The sequence below is a fragment of the Lytechinus pictus genome, chromosome 14 (genome assembly GCF_037042905.1).
Source record: "Lytechinus pictus isolate F3 Inbred chromosome 14, Lp3.0, whole genome shotgun sequence".
NCBI classification, from domain to species: domain Eukaryota; kingdom Metazoa; phylum Echinodermata; class Echinoidea; order Temnopleuroida; family Toxopneustidae; genus Lytechinus; species Lytechinus pictus.
Window position 1 is genome coordinate 20496507 of NC_087258.1, and position 22323 is coordinate 20518829.

The window sequence follows — 22323 nt, forward strand, 5'->3', positions numbered from 1 at the left end:
GGGGGTCAAATTGACCCCCCCCCCCCCCAGTTTAATAAGGGTTAAAGGAATCGTTTCATTTTGTGAACACTTTGTTAAAAATTCTCAAACTGAGATGAAACATGTGTATGAGTGCCTGTATTTGTCCTCAAAAACCCTGAAACAGACCAAAATATAGGATGAAAAACTCTAATTTAGGTACAAGTAGCAATTTATTAGCCTGATTTTGAGAGCTGTCTAGGAGACGGGTTCAGGTTATGACCAGTTTTCTCCAATTCAAAAAGTCTGTTGGCTGTGTAGACTGCTTTCTGCCGTGTGTATCTCCTATAATACACTAGCTATTATTAGCTGCACTGTACATTCAGTGTATACCTTGAACACACTGTATGTTGGTCATGCTGTGTTCATCTAGAGTTTATGCGTTGTGCACAGATTCGCTCTATACACGTAGTCATTGAAACCAACCCCCAATTACTTTCAAACTTTGGTTAACATTTCCAAGGTTTTAAAATTGTTCCTCTAGATATGATACTTTGAAACTTTTGGGATGGTATTTTTACACTAAATCCTAATGCTTGGCCCATTTTCAAGAACCAAAATGAGAATTTTTTAATCAGAACAAAGTGAAATGATCACTTTAGAATACATTTCTCTATTCCACAGGCAATTAGCGAGCCCAACTTTAGCACGGCCTACGCCCACATGTGCCAGAGACTGTCCCAACTCAAGGTGCAATCATCGTCAAACCCAGGACAGCAGGTTCAGTTCCGTCCGATCTTACTACACAACTGCCAGCAGGAGTTTGAGAAGGAGAAGCAGACGGAGATTGACGAGGTCCAGAGGAGAAAAGAAATCTCTCAGCTTCCTGTAAGTTGTTATAGTTCGGTTTTTGTCTCACCTGCATAGCAGAGTGAGACTATAGGCGCCGCTTTTCCGACGGCGGCGGCGGCGGCGGCGACGGCGGCGGCGTCAACACCAAATCTTAACCTGAGGTTAAGTTTTTGAAATGACAGCATAACTTAGAAAGTATATGGTCCTAGTTCATGAAACTTGGCCATAAGGTTAATCAAGTATTACTGAACATCCTGCCTGAGTTTCATGTCACATGACCATGGTCAATGGTCATTTAGGGTCAATGAACTTAGACCATGTTGGGGGAATCAACATCAAAATCTTAACCTAAGGTTAAGTTTTTGAAATGTCATCATAACTTAGAAAATATATGGACCTAGTTCATAAAACTTATACATAAGGTTAATCAAGTATCACTGAGCATCCTGCATGAGTTTCACGTCACATGACCAAGGTCAAAGGTCATTTCGGGTCAATGAACTTTGGCCGAATTGGGTGTATCTGTTGAATTACCATCATAACTTTAAAAGTTTATGGATCTGATTCATGAAACTTGGACATAATAGTAATCAAGTATTACTGAACATCCTGTGCAAGTTTCAGGTCACATGATTGGGTCAAAGGTCATTTAGGGTCAATGAACTTTGGTCTAATTGGGGTATTTGTTGAATTACCGCCATAACTTTGAAAGTATGTTGGTCTAGTTCATGAAACTTGGACATAAGAGTAATCAAGTATCACTGAACATTCTGTGCGCATTTTAGGTCACATGACCAAGGTCAAAGGTCAATGAACTTTGGCCATAATGGGGGTATCTTTTTAATTACCATTATAACTTGGAAAGTTGTTGGATCTTACTCTTGAAACTTGGACATAAGAGTAATCAAGTATCACTGAACATCCTGTGTGAGTTTCAGGTCACATGATCAAGGTCAAAGGTCATGTAAGGTCAATGAACTTTGGCCACGTTGGGGGTATTTGTTGAATTACCATCATATCTCTATAAGTGTATTGGTCTAGTTTATAAAACGTGGAAATAAGAGTAACCAAGTATCACTGAACATCTTGTGCGAGTTATAGTAGTTTTCAAAATCAGCACTGCTGCTATATTGAATCGCGTGATGCAGGTGAGACGGCCAGAGGCATTCATCTTGTTTTTTTTTACATTTGTTTTATTGGGTCAACACGATCAAGTATACAAAAAAATAACAAATCAAACATAATTAAACTATTTACAAGTAATCATAACATCAGTTATAGTTGTTGCTTTGTAGGTTTTTGTCTTGATCAGACATATTCTACAATTTTTAAAAAACTTTTGATGGTGAAATTAGATATCTTCTAAATCTGTCTTTTGACGGTATGAGATATCTTAAGGGTTCATACGGGTCAGGAAAAGTCATTACTTCTGAAAAGTCTTGAAAAAATATCATTTATTCAAGATATTTATACCCTTGTCAAGCGAAGTGTGAAGGCGGGTATATAGGCATCAGCATACTGGTGGATGGTCGGTCCTAGCAAATCTTGCGGTTCGAAGTACTTCCTAAGATTTTTAACCAATTTCATGAAATATAGCACATAATGGTCTGGAGGCAAAGCTGTGCGAGACACCTTTTTTGCATGTGTCGGAAAATGTGTCGCCATGGTAACATGTGCCCCCCAAACTCATTGCGGATCAAACCACTTATTTCTGGACCATTGCTCATGAAATTTGGCACAATGGTCTTGGGTAAAGGCAATGCAAGACCCATTTTTCAAATGTGTTAGAATGTGCGTTGCTATAGTAATGGCATACGGCGGGGATATTCATCACCTTTAGTGATATTTCTAGTTGTGCATGTTTGCAAGTTTTTATTTGGTCCAGCCCTGTCTGTGTGAATTCTGTTACTTATGCAAATGAACACATTGGGTGATTTCAAGTCCGGTTTTGGCCTTGGTGTTGGTGTTGAAATTTGGATTGCTTCCCCTAGCCCCAAAACTTATTCAGAGTTAGTAAAACTGATCCAGATCACATTATTGACATCTCAACAACTAGTGAGTGACTTTTCGGGACCATCTTCATTTTATGTTTGGTGTTATAATCCTGTAAAAATTGACCGAACACCAACACCAAAAGGTCAACACTGAACTTGAAGTTATAAAATGTGCATATTATATGCATCAACACTGTTTGTATGTCCTGTGTCTTTTGTGTTCGGTACAGGCCAAAGAACAAGACGCTCAGCTAGAACTCCTTGAGGAGAAGCTCTCCAAGGCGAAGAGGAGAACGATGGGCAACATCCGCTTCATCGGCGAGCTCTTCAAGCTGAATATCCTGACTGAGAACATCATGCACGGCTGTGTCATGAAGCTGCTCAAAGCGAAAGACGACGAGTCGTTAGAGTGTCTATGTAATCTCATGTCCACCATTGGCAAGGCTCTTGACCATGAAAAGGCCAAGGTAAGTCTCGTGGGGTCTTTCCACAAGGCCAAGGGTCCACAAAGGGCGAGGATTACATTTGTCTATGTAAAAAAGCATTGTATGCTTAGCCTAACCTGGTAAACCTTGCTTTCGATATAAAAAACATGCCCTAAAGGTGCATAGTTGATTTCTACATGTTTAAAATGACTACAGTTTTTATGATATTATCATTCCTGTCCAAAAATATATTCGCAAATATGATTATGATGATGACGATAATGATGATGATAGTGATGAAGATGAAGATGGTGGACAGGTGGTGATGATGGTGATGATGGATGATTTTGCATTAATAACATTGAATTTTGTTCTCTCTTATAAATATATATATATATATACATGTATATATATATATATATTTATTCTCTCATTCCTGATACCAAGAAATAGCTGAAACATGGTAATAGTGGATAACAGACTAAGCTAATCAATAACTATTGTATGCTGCTTCTACTTCCTCCAGAATCGGATTGACCAGTACTTTAACAAGATTGACAAGATCATTGCTTCTCAGGCTAATCAACCTAGGATACGATTTCTAATGCATGATCTTGTAGATTTAAGGAAGGTGAGTATGCTAGTAGTAGTAATCCAGGCTTGTAGTCCGGTTTAGTCCCCTAGAGCTTACACCGGCCTTGAAATTGTCTCTGATTTTATTGGTACATCATTGGAATGTCCTTGAAACGCGTTTTTGGATGATCAAATTATCACTTTATTATAATGAAAAAAATCACAATGTAAATATCCTCGAGTGTGTAGCTTCACCACAAAGGCACACCTCTGTGGTACTTGTATATTAGCTAAATTGACCAATACCTGTTCATCAAATAAGATAGACTGCAATAATAAATGGGCATTTGACAGACATTCGCCTAGTGCCCAACGAGAGTGGAAAAACAGGATGGGGAAATCTTTTCAGTGGTTTTGAGGTATTGTTGGTAAATTAACAGACACAAAGATGATATCAGTTAGTAAAATTTGAACATCGGTTTCTGAACATAAGTAATCTTGCACCATTTGTGATTATAAAGTAACCTCATCTTGCAGGGTTCCCCGCCCATCAGGGAAATCAAGGAAAATTATTTTACTTTTTTCCAGTGAGGGAAAAATGAGGGAATTTGATCGAAAGTACCTCAAATCAGGGGAAAATGCGTCAAATGAGGGAAAAATCAGGGAATTTTGATCGGCCCAAATGTTGAAAGCACGATAGTCAGTCAGACTCTGTTGTATTTTGTTGCATATCAAAACAACATCCATTGAATGACTGGTTATGGTGGTATTTGTTTCACATTATTGTTTTTATACTGAAAATCCATGTAATTCACTGCAACAGCTTAGAAAACATGGGAAACTGGGAATTTGTTTAAAATATAATTTTCAGGGAATTTTTAAACTTCATCAGGGAATTTTGTTTTCTTGAAAAGCTGGAACCCTGTCTTGGCCCCATAACTTAAAGCTTAGCAATGAATAGCAAATATTAAAAAACACTTCTGATTGGTTCCTGGCGCGTTTAACATCGATCTTGATTGGTCAGTCCATTTAGCAATTGATCGCTAATCTTTGTGTTACGGAGCTCTGGATCTTGCAACCAGTGCTGGAAGTTTCTGAATGCCCTGCAGTTTGAAAGGCTGACAGCAAAATCGCAATTAAAGATAAATAAAAGTAGTGTTGCAGTAAACACTGATATCATGAGGAAGTCTGTAAAACCAAGGTTAATTGTCACTATACATGTATCATTGTAGATCTAGCTCTGGTACAGTTATGTAAACTGGATTTTGTGGAATCATGAAAAAACGATCACATTGTAGATCACCCAACACAGATAAGTATTTGTGGGACAGTGTATTTAAGGGGAGTGAACTGTGTGTTGTCTCTCATTGACTATTTGTTATAAATACATAGTCTTAAATATACGTTTTCAGATATCTACTAATACTACAAAGAATAAATTCACCTATAATTGTAAATTGTATAGGGAAACCAAAAATGTTTTGAGAGGAAAAGTAATTGTTTTGCTTCAGAATAACATAATATTGGGGTATAAATGTACTGAGTAGTTAATTAGCATGTTATCATTCAAGTGGGACTATATTACTGGACTACACTAGCATTATGGGTCAGGAAACTGGCCAGGTATTAGTAGTTGAGGACTCGTGATGGCGCTACTGGTTTGTATCTGCTTTAATATTATTGTTTTGGAAAAATACCTAACATTTTGCCTGTTCAAATTAAATAGCTTTTACACAATTCCTTCCAGAATACTTTAGCACATATTTGTTATTCATACATACAGACTCTTGGGTGCTCATTTGATTGGATACTGCATGAACCCATTTTGAATTTGTTACAATAACTGGCATTTATCTTAAAGAATATGTTTAATTCAAAATAAATATTTTCCTTGCAGGATAACTGGGTACCAAGGAGGCAGGAGAATAAACCGACTACCATCGACGCCCTCCATAAAGAATGGCACGTCAATGAGGCTAAGAAAGCTGAAGAGCTGAAGGGTTATAATGGTCCGAGTAGGAGTAGGGAGCAGGCTCCCCCTCCACGTATGGTCACGCCCCAGGCCGATGACGGCTGGAACACAGTACCAACGTCCAACAAGACGAGAACACCATACGATCCATCAAAGCTTAAACTTACAAGAGTGAGTAGCAGGGTGCTACATAAGCACTTGCCCGATTGCCCGGGGCAAGTAAAAGTTAGAGTCGGGCAAGTGTTTTGAAGTAACGACCAAAACTACTTGCCCGATTGGGCAGGCAAAATTCTCACAGTAGAATGACTAAAATTAGGGTCGATGATATATTAACCCTAATTTTGGTCATGGCAGGCAAGATAAAATCACTTTGGAAAAAGAAATGCAATAACAAGGTAGATCAGTTAATGTCAAAAGAGAGAAAATGGTCAATGGTTTATTAAAACCGCAAAATTTCCTTTTGAAGAGGTAAAACTTTTTTTTTCAAGGATGTTTTAGGGCAAGTGAAATAGATTTTTGGGCAAGTATATTCCAACTATTTAAAAATTTACTTGCCCGACCTGGCAAGTGCTTCTAAAAAGTTATGTAGCACCCTGGAGTAGTTATTGATATTGATGAAACTGATTGTAATAATCATCCTTCCTTGAAGATTATTAACCCTAACTAGGCCGGGCTTTTTTGGCTGTTCTGTGGCCGGGGGGGGGTTGATTCAACCCCCCCCTGAGATCTCGGCCGCCGATCGCGCGAGCGCCGCAAAAATTTGCACGCTGGTAGTATGCGATGTAATCTACAAGGCTGTATGGTAAAATTTTCCAAAATAATGAGATTTTATTTTACATGAATTAATTATGCTAATTTATGCGTAAATCATACTTTTTGCTCTAATTCACTAAATAAAGCTCCTAGAATGCTAATTTTTGGTAAAAATATTCTTTGTAGCATTCTTAACAACGGCAATTGAAAAAAAACTTCGGTTTGGAAATCAATTTCTTATGTATTTTATTGTTTTATGAATTTCTTATGTATTTCTTTGTTTTTCAACCTTTTGCTTTTCTTTGTTTTTTTCACCAGATTTATTGCACAACCTTTTTGAAGCATAATTATGCTCAAATCAATTGCTTTCAGCTGTTTGAAGTAAAAATAATCATATCTTTATGAATATGATGAGAAAACTCAATTTACATTGACTTTGTACACAAAATTACGTTTTGGAACAGTTTTTGGTCCGACATGCACTTACAAAATGTTGCGTAATTTCGGAACCGCGTACCCAGGCGTCGTAAATTTGGTCTCAAAAGATGCGCGAGACTTAAAAGTATAAACTCTGCGAGTGGCGCGGTCAAAAAATTTTGCGCGGCGGAATGATCGCAGAAAATGTTGAGGGGGGGGTTGATTCAACCCCCCCCCGGCCATTTTAGGGTTAAAGTATAGAAATAAAGCTTGTCTTATGGACTGACAAAGTAGTAAAGAATGTTTCACGTCAAATGTTTGATGCTTTGTTAGCTTCTGGGTTGCGCAGGATTATTATCTTTGATTGCAGCAGTTGCCCCAATGATGTGATTGTTATTGGAAGGAATATTCATTGTTAACTTCATTATTCCACCAATCCAGAATTATGTCATTCTTATCCAACCTGCGAGGTATTTTGTGAAGTTATTCGCATCTTACAAACAGCTTTATCAGAAGATTGGCTTCTACTTTATTTATTGATGTTTTATCAATTACAGTGGGTATAATGACAATGTTGAACACAGTATCATCATGAAATGTTAATCTAGTTTGTATCTTTGTTTAGAGGACTGTAGATAAGTGTGATTTTAGAAGAGCTATTCATTAGGGGATTAAACTGTGGAGTACCATTGTGACACTTATCTCCTTCAACATTCTTGTTTCAGATGACGAATGTTGACGAGAACATTCAGTTGGGCCCAGGCGGGCGTGGCTTCAACATGTGGCAAAGAGGTAGTATCGGTGCTGGTAGCAAGAACAAATCGACGCCGGAGTCGGCTTCGTCGTCGTCGCAAGAAGAACAAGCACCATCTCAGGCGAATAGGTTCTCAATGTTGAGTGAAGATGCAAAGAGACCAATGAGGTAATAACAAAATATGTAACCTAATAACGACCAACTGGGTAATGGGAATGAAACCTAATAGTGACTTATCAGGAAAAAGATCTTAATAGTGACCAATTCGGTAGTAGGAATGAATCCTCATAGTGACTGATCAGGAAATAGTTCTAAATAGTGACGAATGGAGAAATGAGAATAGATCCTAATAATGACTGATTGGGAAGTAGATCTTAATAGTGACTTATCAGGAAATAGATCTTAATAGTGACCAATTCGGTAGTAGGAATGAATCCTCATAGTGACTGATCAGGAAATGGTTCTAAATAGTGACGAATGGAGAAATGAGAATAGATCCTAATAATGACTGATTGGGAAGTAGATCTTAATAGTGACCAATCGGGTAATCGAAATAGATCCTAATAATGACCAATCAGGCATTGGCAATATATAATAATAGCGACCAATCTTTATAGCTACCACTTCATTGTAGATCCAAATATAGTTTATTTGCATAATCGTAACCCTGTGATGTCAGGAAATCTTGGGTGAAAGTTATCACACTGAAGACTGGTTACACAGATAAGCACATATGGGACAGTGTTATTATTGCTTGGAAGATACCTAACATTTACCAGTAATTGGCATGCATGCTTATTTTGCGTATTTCTCAGCAATTGCACATTTGCTTCCGGAATCATTTGGCACCTGTTTTTGTTACTGCTCACAAATACTTTGGTTTTCAATTTATTTGATTATGTTTGAACACTCATCATTAACAGTAGAGGAGGTTCAGGCGGATACAGCTCAAGAGACTCGAGAGGTAGGGGTCAGTCGCCAATGAGTAAACGATCGAGAGAAAGAGATAGGGACAGGGATAGAGAGAGGGAGAAGGAAGCGGCCATTGCCGAGGTTCAAAGGATCAGTAGACCTGCAAGGCCGGAGCCAGCTGAACCAAGAGGTCAGTAGTATCATCCAGGTTTTAAATCGGGTGTAGTCCACTACTACGGGGATTGCCGTAATAGGCTTTCTTATCAGAAGTAGTATTATTTTTCAAATTCAAGCATGCTGCAAATCAGTGGAAGCGATTTTGTTAGAAACCTAAATAGATTTGAGAGATAGTGATTAACAGACCTGCCAACCAGTATGTTTTAGCCGTATTTAGTACGTTTTTGCAACCAAAATGCGGCAGTACGTTTTTCTTTTAAAAATGTGTTTTTTTTACAAAATCGTAATTTATTGAGAAAAACCATCTCTATATGTCTCTATTACATAAAACGTACACAAATATGGTTATTAGATCAATGTAATTGCAGGTAACTTGTTTTTTTTTTCAATCATTTTGTAAAAACCAGGGTGAGATATATACAAGTTTCAATGTTTTTTTTTTTTTCATCTGCAAGAGCAGTGCACATTTTAGCTTGCATGCAGGTTGAACGGGGTGATGGGCGAGTGCGCCAAGAATTTTATTATGAAATACACTTTTTTGGGGAAAGATACAAAATAGTTATCTCACACGGCAAAAATACTGATTTTTGTCTCACCTGCATAGCAGAGTGAGACTATAGGCGCCGCTTTTCCGATGGCGGCGTCAACACCAAATCTTAACCGAAGGTTAAGTTTTTGAAATGACAGCATAACTTAGAAAGTATATGGACCTAGTTCATGAAACTTGGCCATAAGGTTAATCAAGTATTACTGAACATCCTGCCTGAGTTTCATGTCACATGACCAAGGTCAAAGGTCATTTAGGGTCAATGAACTTAGACCATGTTGGGGGAATCAACATCAAAATCTTAACCTAAGGTTAATCACTCGCTGACTTTTTACTTTTAAATCTCGCGCAACTTTTGAGACCAAATTTACGATTTTGCTGGATTTTGCCAATTTACGGTAGGCGATTACGAAATTACGCAACTTTATGTATGTGCATGTCGGACCCAAAACTGCTCAAAAACGTGAATTCATGTACAAATCCAATGCAAATTGTGTATTTAGCCAAAATTTATAAATGTATCATTATTTCTACTTTCACTGATTAAATTGAATTAATTTTGTCTTGATTATGATCAAAATTAAGTCTGCAACAATGTCCATCGAAAAAACAATAAACAAAGGAAAAAAACAAAGAAATAAATAAATGAAAAAAACCAATAAAATACATACGAAAAAAATTGCGATACCAAATTTTTTGGGGAGTACATTTGATCGGGACCCTACAAAGAGTCTGTGAATAAAAAATTAGCAGGTTGAGGCAGTATTATAGTTGATTAGAGCAAATGTTTTATTTCATGAATAAATTAGCATAATTAATTCATTAAATGAAGTCTTATTAAAAAAAAATTAACCTTCCGGCCTTGTAGATTAATCGCACACTACCACTGTGCAAATTTTCGCAGCGCTCGCGCGTCGAAGGCTGAGATCTCAGGGGGGGGGGGGGCGGAATCTGCCCCTCCCCGGCTGTGAGATGGGCCCCAAAAAACCCTGCTCTTTTAGGGTTAATATATTGACTAGTACATCATCTTGGGAGACTACTACTAAGCAAACCTCTCTATATCATTTGTTGTTTTAGGATCTAAAGAGATTGCTGCACCTGTCAAACCAGAGAAGAAGGAAGAGCCTGCCATGCCTGATTCCAAGGTCAAGCATACCTCAGTAGCAACGGTCGAGGAGTTCCTCAATCTCAAGGACTTTACTGTAAGTTAAATAATAATAATAATAAGCATTTATATAGCACCATCTTTCTAGAAATATTCTATTCCGAGGCACGATGTTATTATTATTACCCCGTCTTCAGCTCGCGCTGCCTTTCAGCGCTCTTGCATTCAATTAATCCTGCCGGGTACCCATTCACCTCACCTGGGTTGAGTGCAGCACAATGTGGATAAATTTCTTGCTGAAGGAAAGTACATGGCTGGGATTCGATCCCACAACCCTCTGTTTCAAAGTCAGAAGACTAATCCACTGGGCCACAACGCTCCACAATTACTCAACAATTAAAATGATTTGTTGTTTTGACTTTGTCACTGCTATACTTTTGTCAGAGTTGGGTGGTTTTGATGACAGTGAAACAGAGGATGATTTATAGCGAATGAAAGTCGTCAAGGAATCACTCCTAGGTATATGTGAATGCCGGCTGCACAGAAACATTGTTAGGGCCAACAATGTGCTAACAGAGGCCCTGTCACAACAGGTAATGTTGCAGCATTGTGTAATGTCACAAGTACTCACTATGTAGGAAGAAATTCCTCGAATGCTCGAGCGCCCGATAAAGGTAGCCGTGCTAAAGCCGGGGTAATAATAGCAGGGCCCGCTGGGAGAACAGTTTTCGGAACTGAAGTGGCTACCCTGGGTAAATATGCCGCTATTATTATTATTATTATTATTATTATTATGTTTACACATTGAACTATGACAATTTATGCATTTACCTGCGTCTCATCTTACATAGAGTTGTAATTAACGACCTCAACTATATATGGAAATCCAGTATTGTCATTTTTTTTTTAACAAGAATTTGCACAATGTCCTATTATTAACACAGAGGACCATACTGAATTGTCAAGAAAACAACGAATGTTTGAATATACATCATATCTATAAAAAAAACATTTTGAGCGATTGTGCATTTTGTATGTTGACATTGCTGGCTTTTGATAGTTGCGGTTGATCGGATCAATCACAACTATTCCTTAGGTGGGGCCCTCATGTACAACTATTGATGGGCCATCTCTGTCTGTTTATTTCCCCCCACAGGAAGCAACAAGGTGCGTCTCTGAATTGCCAAGCAAACAGAGGCATATCTTTGTGCAATCTGCAGTAGACAATGTAATAGAGAAGAAGCAGGACATGAGGGAATCGGTTGGCGTTCTCTTCCACTCGCTATTAAACAGTAATCTAGTAACAAAAGAGCAATATTTAACAGGGTAAGTATTCTTTATTTCCTCCTCTATCACACACTTTTTATACACTGCAGCAATTCCTCACTGACAATAGACTAATCTAGATGGAGGCTGCAGCCTTTGTCTTTGCCTTTAAGTTTCCAGAGCTGTTTCGCAAAACGGCAGCAAAGCATCTGATGTGGAAGACTACAAAGACCTGACACTTCAGTCTTGTATTTTTTTTCCCCGAAGAATGTGCGGTGGCAGTTTTTCAAAACGAGAAACCCGCAGAGAATTCGAGGCTCCTTAACACAAAGCTTAGCAATGATTGTAGAACATTTTTCTACGATTGATTCCATTGACTACAATCAACGATCAATCGCTAACCTTTGTGTTATGGGACTCCTGTCAGTAAAAAAAAAAACGGGTAATACAAGACTGGAGTGCATAGGTTTGTAGTCTTCCACTGTAGGCGTTTTGCTGATGGTTTGCGTAACAGCATGCAACTCGTAAAGCTGTATCCTTCACCTAGGATATAGGCGACACTGTATTGTTTATCAAAGTGCTGAGGGCTGCTTCCGTCTCTGGAAGATGTTCGCGAAGGAATGCACAACTTTACAAATGTAGGTTACGTGTTAAATGAGATAAACCAAATTTCCCCTGATGTTTTAACTCTTTGCGCGTTGAATTAATATTGGGGGATAATAATGACAATTGTTTCAATGTTATTTACTTTAATTCAAGATATCATTATTGCACCATTTATACTTATTATTATATAGATGTCATCCAAGAGCTAGTGCCTTTTATTAGCTTATCTAATTTGAAGGTAGGGGAGAAAACTAACTGTTGCGATTGTTGAATTTAATTGTACGAATGTGCAAAATTGCGACATCAGCGTGCAAATGGGTAACAAAATGGGACTGAGGTTCTTGTAAACCGATTCAAACTCTTGACAAGTAATCAACTTTGCATTGAGATACTTATTGACAAATATACAAATAATTAATGTTTAGGAGTGCAATGGACAAAACACTCCATGAGGTGAAAGATGAAATGATCCATTCAGCGAGGAGTAGTCGAGTTGAATGGATCATTCATTTCATCTTTCACCAAATGAAGTATTCTGTCCATTGCACGAATTGAAGGAACATTCATTATATGATTTATATGACACCTCAAAATAGATCCTTTGTCATTTGAATTTTATGAATTTTGATGCAGAATATGCTCATGCAGTGGGAGCTCAGTCTGTTGATTATTGCGTGCATACAACACGCGTGCTGCTGCACACGAGTGTTTTTGCTTGCGGAGCGTGGAATCTCGGTGCGCGCGTGTAATGGACAAAATTATATGGATCCAAAATTGCACGTATTGTGTTTATACACACAATTCATTCTTCATCAAACCATCCTCTCATTCTGTCATTCTATCTTGCTATTAATTCATGCCTCATTATCTCAACTACTGTTTCCATCTCCGTTCACAAGCTCTCTTTCATCATGTTCCCACCCCATACCAGTTGTGTAAATATTGACCATGCTGTATTTCCCCCACCATGAACAACCCCTTGTTCAACTCCATCTGTTTATACTTTCCTTATCACTTTGCCTTCCTTAGAATATTATGTAACTATGTACAGTGAATTATATATTGTAGTGTAGTATAGAGAATAAAGTCAGTTGTGAATGTGACTCGCCCAGACATGCCTAGTTATTGAGTAGAGATTGAGACCGAGTATGAGTTCAAGTGTGTATTAGAGTTAGAATACACATACACAAAAGCACAATGAACCGATCTAAATTTGCACAGATTATGTCATTGTAAAATGGGCTGAATGATCGATATCAAACAACCATTCAAATGACAAGGATCTATCTAGGTGTCGTATAAATTAATCTAGAAGATCATATTTTTTCTTGATTGAGAATCCAATTTAACATGAAAACTTTTTTTTTTGGGGGGGGCAGCACACAGATGAAGCTGTATAGAGCTTTCTCAGGAGCAGACTTGAGTTCAAACAAACATTTGTGCATCGAACCGTGAAAATCATTGTTTTATGGTCTAATGCACATTGTTATGCCCACCACTGTGGCAACATAAGAGAACGCTCTATACAGGGCTCCGTAACGCAATGATTTGCGATGAATTGCAAATATGAAAGAATCGCACTGATTGGTCCCTGGTCAGTATTTTAAACCTAATGCGCGTGTAACATTGATTTTGATTGGTCAGGTCATTTAGCGATTGATCGCTAATCTTTGTGTTTCGGAGCCCTGGTGTTATTTTACATCATTATTTGTACATTTCCTCATTGTTATGCTTATAAATTCCAATCCCTCTAGAATTAAAGATAGTTTGCAGAAGATATGGAAATAGAAATCCTTAAGATCTCATTCTTTTGTTTTTACATTCCAATTGTATAATTAAAGATATGATAGAGATGCAGAAGACATGACAATAGACCTCCTCAAGATCTCATTCTTTTGCTGTTGTATTCCAATCCTTTCAGAATGAAAGATATGATTAAGTTTGCAGAAGACTTGGCTATAGACCTTCCTAGTTTCTCATTCTTTTGTTGTATTTCTATTCTAGAATTAAAGATATGATAGAGTTTGCAGAAGACATGGCAATAGACATCCCTAAGATCTATGAGTATCTTGGTGAGATAATGGGTGCTATAGTAATTGAGAGGGTGGAGTACTTAGAGCTACAAGCCACTGCAGTTATGTCTCTAAAAGAGTGTCAGACGGCTGGTGTGCTTATGGCTGAGGTCCTCAGGACAGCTTCAAGAAGAATTGTGAGTCGATTTATTTCATGCCGGTTTTATTTCCACAATTAATGTTACAAATCTTTTATGTAATAGCATAATTATGATGAACAGCATTTACATACATGTGATAGTCATGAAATATGATATAACAAGCATTCTTGATTGATTTGCTACATGAAGAATTCAAGAAAGCAGGGGAAATTTAGATTTAAGACGAGTTCCCTCAAAAGTTATTTGAAATAAAAATGATAACACTCAAATACATCATGGCCCTGGTTAAAAAAAAAAGTCCAGCAAGTAACTTTATTTGTCATTGTATAATGTCGAGTACTTCACTATGCTATGTTCATTTATCTATTTGAATCTACTGCTGTGACTAATGGAATACTATTATCAACAAGGGATTATGGTTGTAGTATAATTTAACGGAGGACCTAGTAATTGCCGGTAATTAAAATCAGTATTTATTTTATGATTGTTGATATTGATTGATTTCTTGTTACATATTTTCTCTCTTACATTCATTTCAGCTTGGTTTGGTTGGTTTATTGTTTGTAATAGAATGTAAATGAATCTACACTTGACATCCATACAAGTCAAAATATGTGATACTGTTTAGATTAGCAAAACAATAACAAAATTCTTCATATTTATAATTATGATGTTCATTTTTTGATATGATGATGATTATAAGTGAAAAATCTTACTTGGTTTTAATCAGAGTTCATACTATAAAAAATATTACTTATATCATTTCTCTTCCAGGGTGCTAGTGCAGTGTGTCATATATGGCAGCAATCTGGTCTTAAATGGGAAACCTTCCTACCCGACGGTGAAAATGTTCAGGAATTTGTGCAAAGGAAGGCAAGTTTAGAAATATATTACCCCTTTCATAAACCCATCCTCCAATTAGCCGCCTAAGAGTAATGCGGATAATTCAATAAAAATTGCGTTCACAAACTCCGAAAATAATCCGCACTATTTTACGAGCGCCCGTCCAGAAAAAGGCGGATAATCGTCATGACAACTGCACACGACCCCTCCGATGCGGTTGTGTTGGAAAAGGGTGACCTTGTGACAGCACCATGGCAATTATCCGCATTATTTGAAAATGCGTTCATAAAGTCAAAATCTGGTCCCGATGCCGCTATTATGCGGATAATTGCAGCATCAAAATAATGCTGATAACTCTGGTCCTCCTCCGATTTTACGACCAAATTATGCTGCTATTAGCCGCATAATTGGGTTTATGAAAGGGGTATATATTTCCCCCATATGAATTGTTATAAAGCTAATATTCTGAATGCAAGTACAGGTAACTTTGCCTATGTCAAATATTTTTGGGGACCACAAATTTTTTTTTGACATGGATAACATTAAGTTAAAAGCGAATGTATAAGACATGTTTTGCATAACCCGATCTATAACTTGCTTCAAATTTGATGAATATTCAACATCGGGAAGGTGGACTTATTCAAGTTTACCTAGGATTACATGCAAATACCCTTATCAGGGATGTGAAAAAGTAAGATATTACAACAGTAATTGCTACATACAGAGAAGATCCGATTGGATTCTTTTGATCAACATTTCGTTTAAAGTAAAGTAACCAATAATCTTCCCCCAGTGCATTACTTCCAAATCTAAATTTTGAGAATGATGTCTTGACGTCAATGTTGATTGTAAAAAGTCACAGACTTTATATAATATTTAGGTTTTATGTCTAGTCTGTTTTCAGTGTAACGTGTTGACCTCATAAGAGCACAGTGCATTTACTTTTGGTATTGGTTGTTCTCTTACAGGGTGTAGACTTCACATTAGACGGTGCAAGCGCCACTGACAATGGCCTTAACAGTGTCCAAGGTGACTGGGTAGCCACATTCAACAGAGGGCTTACGAATCTACTTAACGAGAGACCAGATAATAACAGGATCTTTGACTGGATAAAGGTGAGTTAGAGTATATATCGTGATCGTCCAGTTCTTTGTACCCTAGGAGGTGGTATAACCACAGTTCCACCGGATTGGGAAATAATGGTGGAAAATAGAAGTAAATACAGCTTTGACAATATTTTAGGAAATGCAGCCTTTTTCATCAAAATCCCCGAATCGTGTGCAAAGTGAATGAGTGCGCAGACATGGGGTACCATTTTTTTTTTCAATCTGAAAATGACTGCCCAAGATTTTTTCAAGAAAATCTTATATTTTCTTTCATTTTTTAATGAGAAATTTGGTACACTTACTCTTAATAATATAAGAAACACTATTAACCAAAAGATTTTGTGAAATAAGAAGAAATTCATAGTAAATCTTAACTCAAATTGTTAGGTGCGCAGACTTGGGGTCCACCATCATACTTTAACGTGTAAGTGATGCTTTTTTGTAACATTAGGCATCGCTGCCACATTACGGGTTGTAACAGGGCCTCTGTAATCGCCGACGTTTCTGTGCGGTCAGTACAGGTGTTTCTCGAGCATATTTTAGCATTTGCCTGTACCTCCCTGTACACCTCATGTACTTTCCAGCATTTACAAGTGTTAACTAGTATCCTGGGCAGCCACTTTTCAGGTCTGAATGCAGACCTTATCAACATACTCTTTGCCGTTGGAAACACATTGGTTGATTTCAAGTTCGGTGTTGGTGTGGATTGCGTTTCCCAGCTACAAAATCTCTGCCGAGTTAAAAACAAAATTATCCAGATCACAACATTGACAGCTCAACATACAGTGAGTGGCTTTTCAGGACCAACTTCATGTTATATTTGGTGTTCCACTCATGTAAAAATTGACCTAACACCAACACCCAAGAAAGACACTGACACTGACCTTGAAATCACTCACTTTTCATGCAGGAAAATTGCAGATGATGTTCAGACTTTTTAAAAATCAATTCTAAGTGTCATCGGCGACTATTTCCCACGTGGGCAAACAATTTTTCAGGAAAATGTGTAATTACAGAGAAATACGCGAATGAAGATTAGAAGATTACTGAAAACACTGTTGACACATAAGGATTTCTTCCAACTATTTCCCATCAAAATTAGATATCTATGCCAGAACTCGAACTCAGCAATAATCTATTATTTTCTCTCTCCCTCTCTCTCTCTCAGTCTAATGTGACAGACACACACAAACAGCATCCTGAATTCATTCGTGCCTTAGTTACTTTAATCTGCCAGCATGCAGCAGAAGGTAAGAACATGTGTATTAATTTCTTTATTCCATTAACTCTACACCAGCCTAAATAAACCATGTACAGCTTTGTTTAAGGGTAAATGATATGAGTTATACTTGAGTATCATTCAATTTTAAAATCTTACAAAGTGTCATGGCCATATCATCTTTTTTCAACAGCTGATTTTTTTGTGTGTAAAATTTGAATGTGGATTATTTACCAGGAGTTTATCTAGCACCTTATCAGTAATATTTAAATCTTTAAGAAATTACACTTTTTACCAGTTAAATTTAGAAATATTAGTTAGCTACAGACAAAAAAATATATTCTGATATTCCCAGCCCATTCCATCCTCAAGACATTGTTTTATATAGAAAAGGGAATAAATTTGGCTGTTTTATTTATTTATTGGGCAAATCACAAAATTCATTCAATAAAATATTTTTTTTCATATTCTTTCATATCATACTGTTGCATACACATTCATGTAATCTAGTAATTAATTGTAATGGTGACATTCACTTGGGGGATTTACCGAAACTAAAGATATACTCCAGTGACGAGACAAAGACCCTGTCACATCGTTCCTTGCAAGCCTTGTCGATGATTGCCCTCAACTAACCCGCAACAAAGTTTTGAGCGTGTTCAAAACTTTTCTGCGTGCAAATCAGACTTGCGTGCGCTTCTGCGGGCAACTGCATGTGAAATGCGGGCGACCTGCAGGTAGCAAAAATAGTCACACACAAGGCTTGTGTGACATGGCCTTAATCTATCAAGTTATGTCCTATCGGAATATTTGATCTCGTATCACATCATGTCAAAGAGAAGTTAATTGATTCATTCATTGTCGTTTATTTACTCTTCGTTTGTCGTTTATTATTCAGGTGAAATGCAGAACTGCCGAATCGACCCTGAGATTCTAAAACAACGAGGTCCTATACTACAGCGATACATCGATAGCAAGCGCCCACTGGAGCTACAAGCATTATATGCTGTCCAGGCGCTCAACCATTCACTACATAGCCCTCCAGGTAAGGAATCTCAAGATAAGATGGGGGGGGGGGGGGTTGTTTCATAAAGATGTTGAAAAATAAGAGGTCAAAGGTTGAAGGTCACAGAGGTCATTGTATACCTGAAATGCCTTGTTCCACGATAACTCAAGCACTGTTCGACATAACTTGAAACTTGGGACGTTTATGCTTATTGGAGTGACAATTATCTGATTAGTTTGGAGAACAGGAGGGTATTTCACAAAGATTTAAGTATGACTTAACCCTGATAAGACTGGGGGCTGATGCAGCAGCCACCTTCCCCCCCCCCCCCCCAACATACATTTTATGCGATAAATCTGCCACGCAAATTTTGATCAACTTTTGAAACCAAAATTGCAACAACCGGGTATGCGGTTCCGAAATTACGCAACATTTTGTAAGATAAAGTCCCTGACAATTTCCATTGAAAAAACAAAAAACAAAAGTAAAAAACAAAGAAATCCATAAGAAATGAAATAAAACAAAACAAAAATTGTTGCAATCGACAGCCAAGATGAATCAGCTCCCCTCCCCCCCCCCCCCCCCCCGAGAATCAAGAAATGTTGAAGGACTGAATTCAAACTTGTTTTATGCATGCAATCAGAGAGGAATGACAAAGATCTTTAGTTTTAATGTCATTAATCTGTGGTGTCAAGGATTAAGATCAAGCTCATAGATCCTGTTGAATCAATGAAAGGCCTCTCAATATCAATAAGGATAATGGACTACTTATTTTCTTCCATGAATATGAGGTTAACAACGTGATCAGATTAATGTGATAGTTTTCACAATATCAAAATTAAGTATGAAATATGCTCAGATATGGCAGTGGACGAGGCATAAATTTTGGCTGTGTGCAGTCGAGAATCTAGCACCTTTTAGAATTACTTTATTAAACAACTGTCATGATGTAATCAACTAAATCTCTGCAAATTCTGCCCTAAATGTGAGAAAGTTGCGTTGTAATATGCTCAGATATGGCAGTGGACGAGGCATAAATTTCGGCTGTGTGCAGTCGAGAATCTAGCACCTTTTAGAATTACTTTATTAAACAACTGTCATGATGTAGTCAACTAAATCTCTGCAAATTCTGCCCTAAATGTGAGAAAGTTGCGTTGTAACTTGTCCAATGTCCATTCACAGGTCTACTCCGAATCTTATTTGACGTTCTCTATGATGAAGACGTAGTGTCGGAGGATGCGTTCTACGATTGGAAGAAGAGTGAGGATCCCAAGGAGAGCGCAGGGAAGGGCGTGGCACTCAAATCCGTGACGAGTTTCTTCACATGGCTAGCCGAAGCCGATGTCGATCCATGTTGATCCATGCCCCCTGACGTGTGAGGGCGCTGCAAGGGATAGATAATGAACTATTAACGATTTCTCCCAATTCAAGAAAAAAAAATGATAAAATTGATGAAAAGATGAGAGTCAGAGATGATGATTTTTGTCTTTGCTATATGATATTGTTATTATATATATGATATATAGGTATTAGATTTATTATGATGATAACTGCAGAAGATTTATTTGTGTTATCATGACTCGGATCCACTCAATTGACTATTCTATTCAACAACTGCGAGTGCTGTTATTCATTGGCCTGAGTGAATATCAGCTTACTCAATGGATGGATGGATCTTCTGTGCAACTCCTGTGATGGTGCGGAAGTGTCGACAAACCGTAATAGGAATTTAAAACGTTACCCTCATGCAGATGAGCTCACATAGCAAGAAGTTTTGTAGATACATGTTTATCCCTTTATCGCATAACATCATCATCATTCACGTGCAAGGCTGCATCCTGAATGCTGTTGACGACAACCGAACCTGTTCAATTTTTCTTTATTTCTGCATGAACTTGTAATGGAGTCACCAATGAAATTATCTGGAATAAATCCAACTCAACCCTGCCTTTCAATTTTCTGCCTTTTTTCATTTTTTTCCCCCGTTTTATATAATTTCAGAAACGAATGTGCTTCCATTTTAGATTTTTCATCTTTGACTTAAGAGTAAGCCGTGCATTGAAGTCTTGTTTAGTATACTTTTTTTGTTTGTCTCATTTTCTCAATCTTCAATGTCACTTTCACATGTTCATTGTGATTCAACATGATGTGTGTGTTGGGATTTGCCAAACTCAAAGCTAACTGACGTGCTTCTGTTTTAAGATTCCCCATTTCATACCTATAACCAAGGGGTTGGTCTCTTGTTATTAGCATGGGGAAAAAAAGCAGCATGTTATATATTTACTCACCTTTTCTACTTCACTATTTTTCACAAAATGATAGTCCATGGATGTTTTATTGTGATGATTACATAACAGATGTCGTGTAGCCTTGTTCATCTTCAAAAGAATGAATAAGGTTGAACGTGGCGTATTTGGAGAATTCTGTATTGCAATTCACTTCACTAATTTATGATAAGTATTTTGTATGTATATATTATTATTATTATTGTATGAAGATGTATATGTCACCCAAGAATATGATGATGCTTGCTATGCATACGCGATATATTATGGATGTCTATGAGATATCCAGTTCACTGTCTTATGGAGAAAGAAATTAAATAATACGCCCTGTTATTATCGTAATACTATCATCAACTTAAAGTTAGATATAGACTGCATAATGAATGATTTTGATATTTTATTGTGGGAATAATTGCGAGGTTAGGGACAATATTGGTTGACTAAGTTTTCAAAAAGAGTACGACGAATCAACTTGTTCTGGGTTGTGTTTCGGTAAAGGTATTTCAATTTTCTTTAGTTCCTCAGATGTATAACATTGCTACGGCTGCAGTGATTGTGAGGAAAGGACTGTTTTGAAAATACGGTTTGCAATGATCACCGTCTTGATGAATGAAATTATGTTTGATGCAGATGTAGAAGTTTAAGTCATCAAGCAGTTGTGGGTTTCATCTGAGAGCATTTCTTCTAATTCTGATCAGTCCATGGACAGTCCCTAGTAACATATGTTCAAATGATGGAACATGTGATGCGGGACACCTAAGAAGTTAGATTCCCGGACTCTTCTGAGAATGGACCCAACAGGTGGCGGACCGTGACCCGAAGGAGACAAATCATTGGAGGGGCACTGTATTCTTTGTGAACGATGCTGTGCCCCTCCAACGCTTTGTCTCCTCCGGGTCACGGTCCGCCACTGGACCCAACTCTCTTGGCATTCATTCATCAAATCACGGAGAGGCGTTGAGTTCACCGTACTCGGATGTCGCGGTGGTAAAACATTGCCCGTGTGAAGTTAATGATTCCTTCTTACCGGGCATCCTTCCTATTCAAGCTCGTCCCTGTACATGAAGGTGAACTTGTGGACTAGAAAATAAGCTGTCAAGTGTTCAAGAGGATCGGGTTTACTTTCCTACTATCTTTGAAAGATTTCTGAAGCAACTGATGTTGAATGTTTAATAATATGTTCTGATTGGAATTTATCTGTCTTTATTAGAATTCGTGTGTCTGTTGAATTTCTGAGGCGACTGGAGGAAATTTTGAGGGAAAAAAAATGAATTGTTGATTTATTATTACAAATATCTACATTTCCTATCCACCCTTGTGGTGACTATTATTTAAGTTTATTTTTGTTTCATTTGATGAAAAGCAGTAAAGATTTTAAAA

At 37.6% G+C, this 22323-nt stretch overlaps 1 protein-coding gene across 1 annotated transcript in view; it reads left to right on the top strand.

Moving 5' to 3' along the window:
• Positions 1-22017, top strand: part of LOC129275710 (eukaryotic translation initiation factor 4 gamma 3-like) — a 43026-nt gene extending 21009 nt beyond the window's left edge. Inside the window, exons 13-26 of the mRNA XM_064109580.1 lie at positions 643-846; positions 3035-3271; positions 3756-3860; positions 5700-5945; positions 7670-7866; positions 8622-8800; positions 10412-10536; positions 11596-11765; positions 14316-14520; positions 15259-15357; positions 16296-16442; positions 17602-17683; positions 18551-18697; positions 19841-22017. Coding sequence (XP_063965650.1) covers positions 643-846; positions 3035-3271; positions 3756-3860; positions 5700-5945; positions 7670-7866; positions 8622-8800; positions 10412-10536; positions 11596-11765; positions 14316-14520; positions 15259-15357; positions 16296-16442; positions 17602-17683; positions 18551-18697; positions 19841-20016 — 2319 coding nt within the window. The 3' untranslated portion in view covers positions 20017-22017. The remainder of the gene's footprint in view (positions 1-642; positions 847-3034; positions 3272-3755; positions 3861-5699; positions 5946-7669; positions 7867-8621; positions 8801-10411; positions 10537-11595; positions 11766-14315; positions 14521-15258; positions 15358-16295; positions 16443-17601; positions 17684-18550; positions 18698-19840) is intronic.
• The last annotated feature ends 306 nt before the right edge of the window (positions 22018-22323 follow it).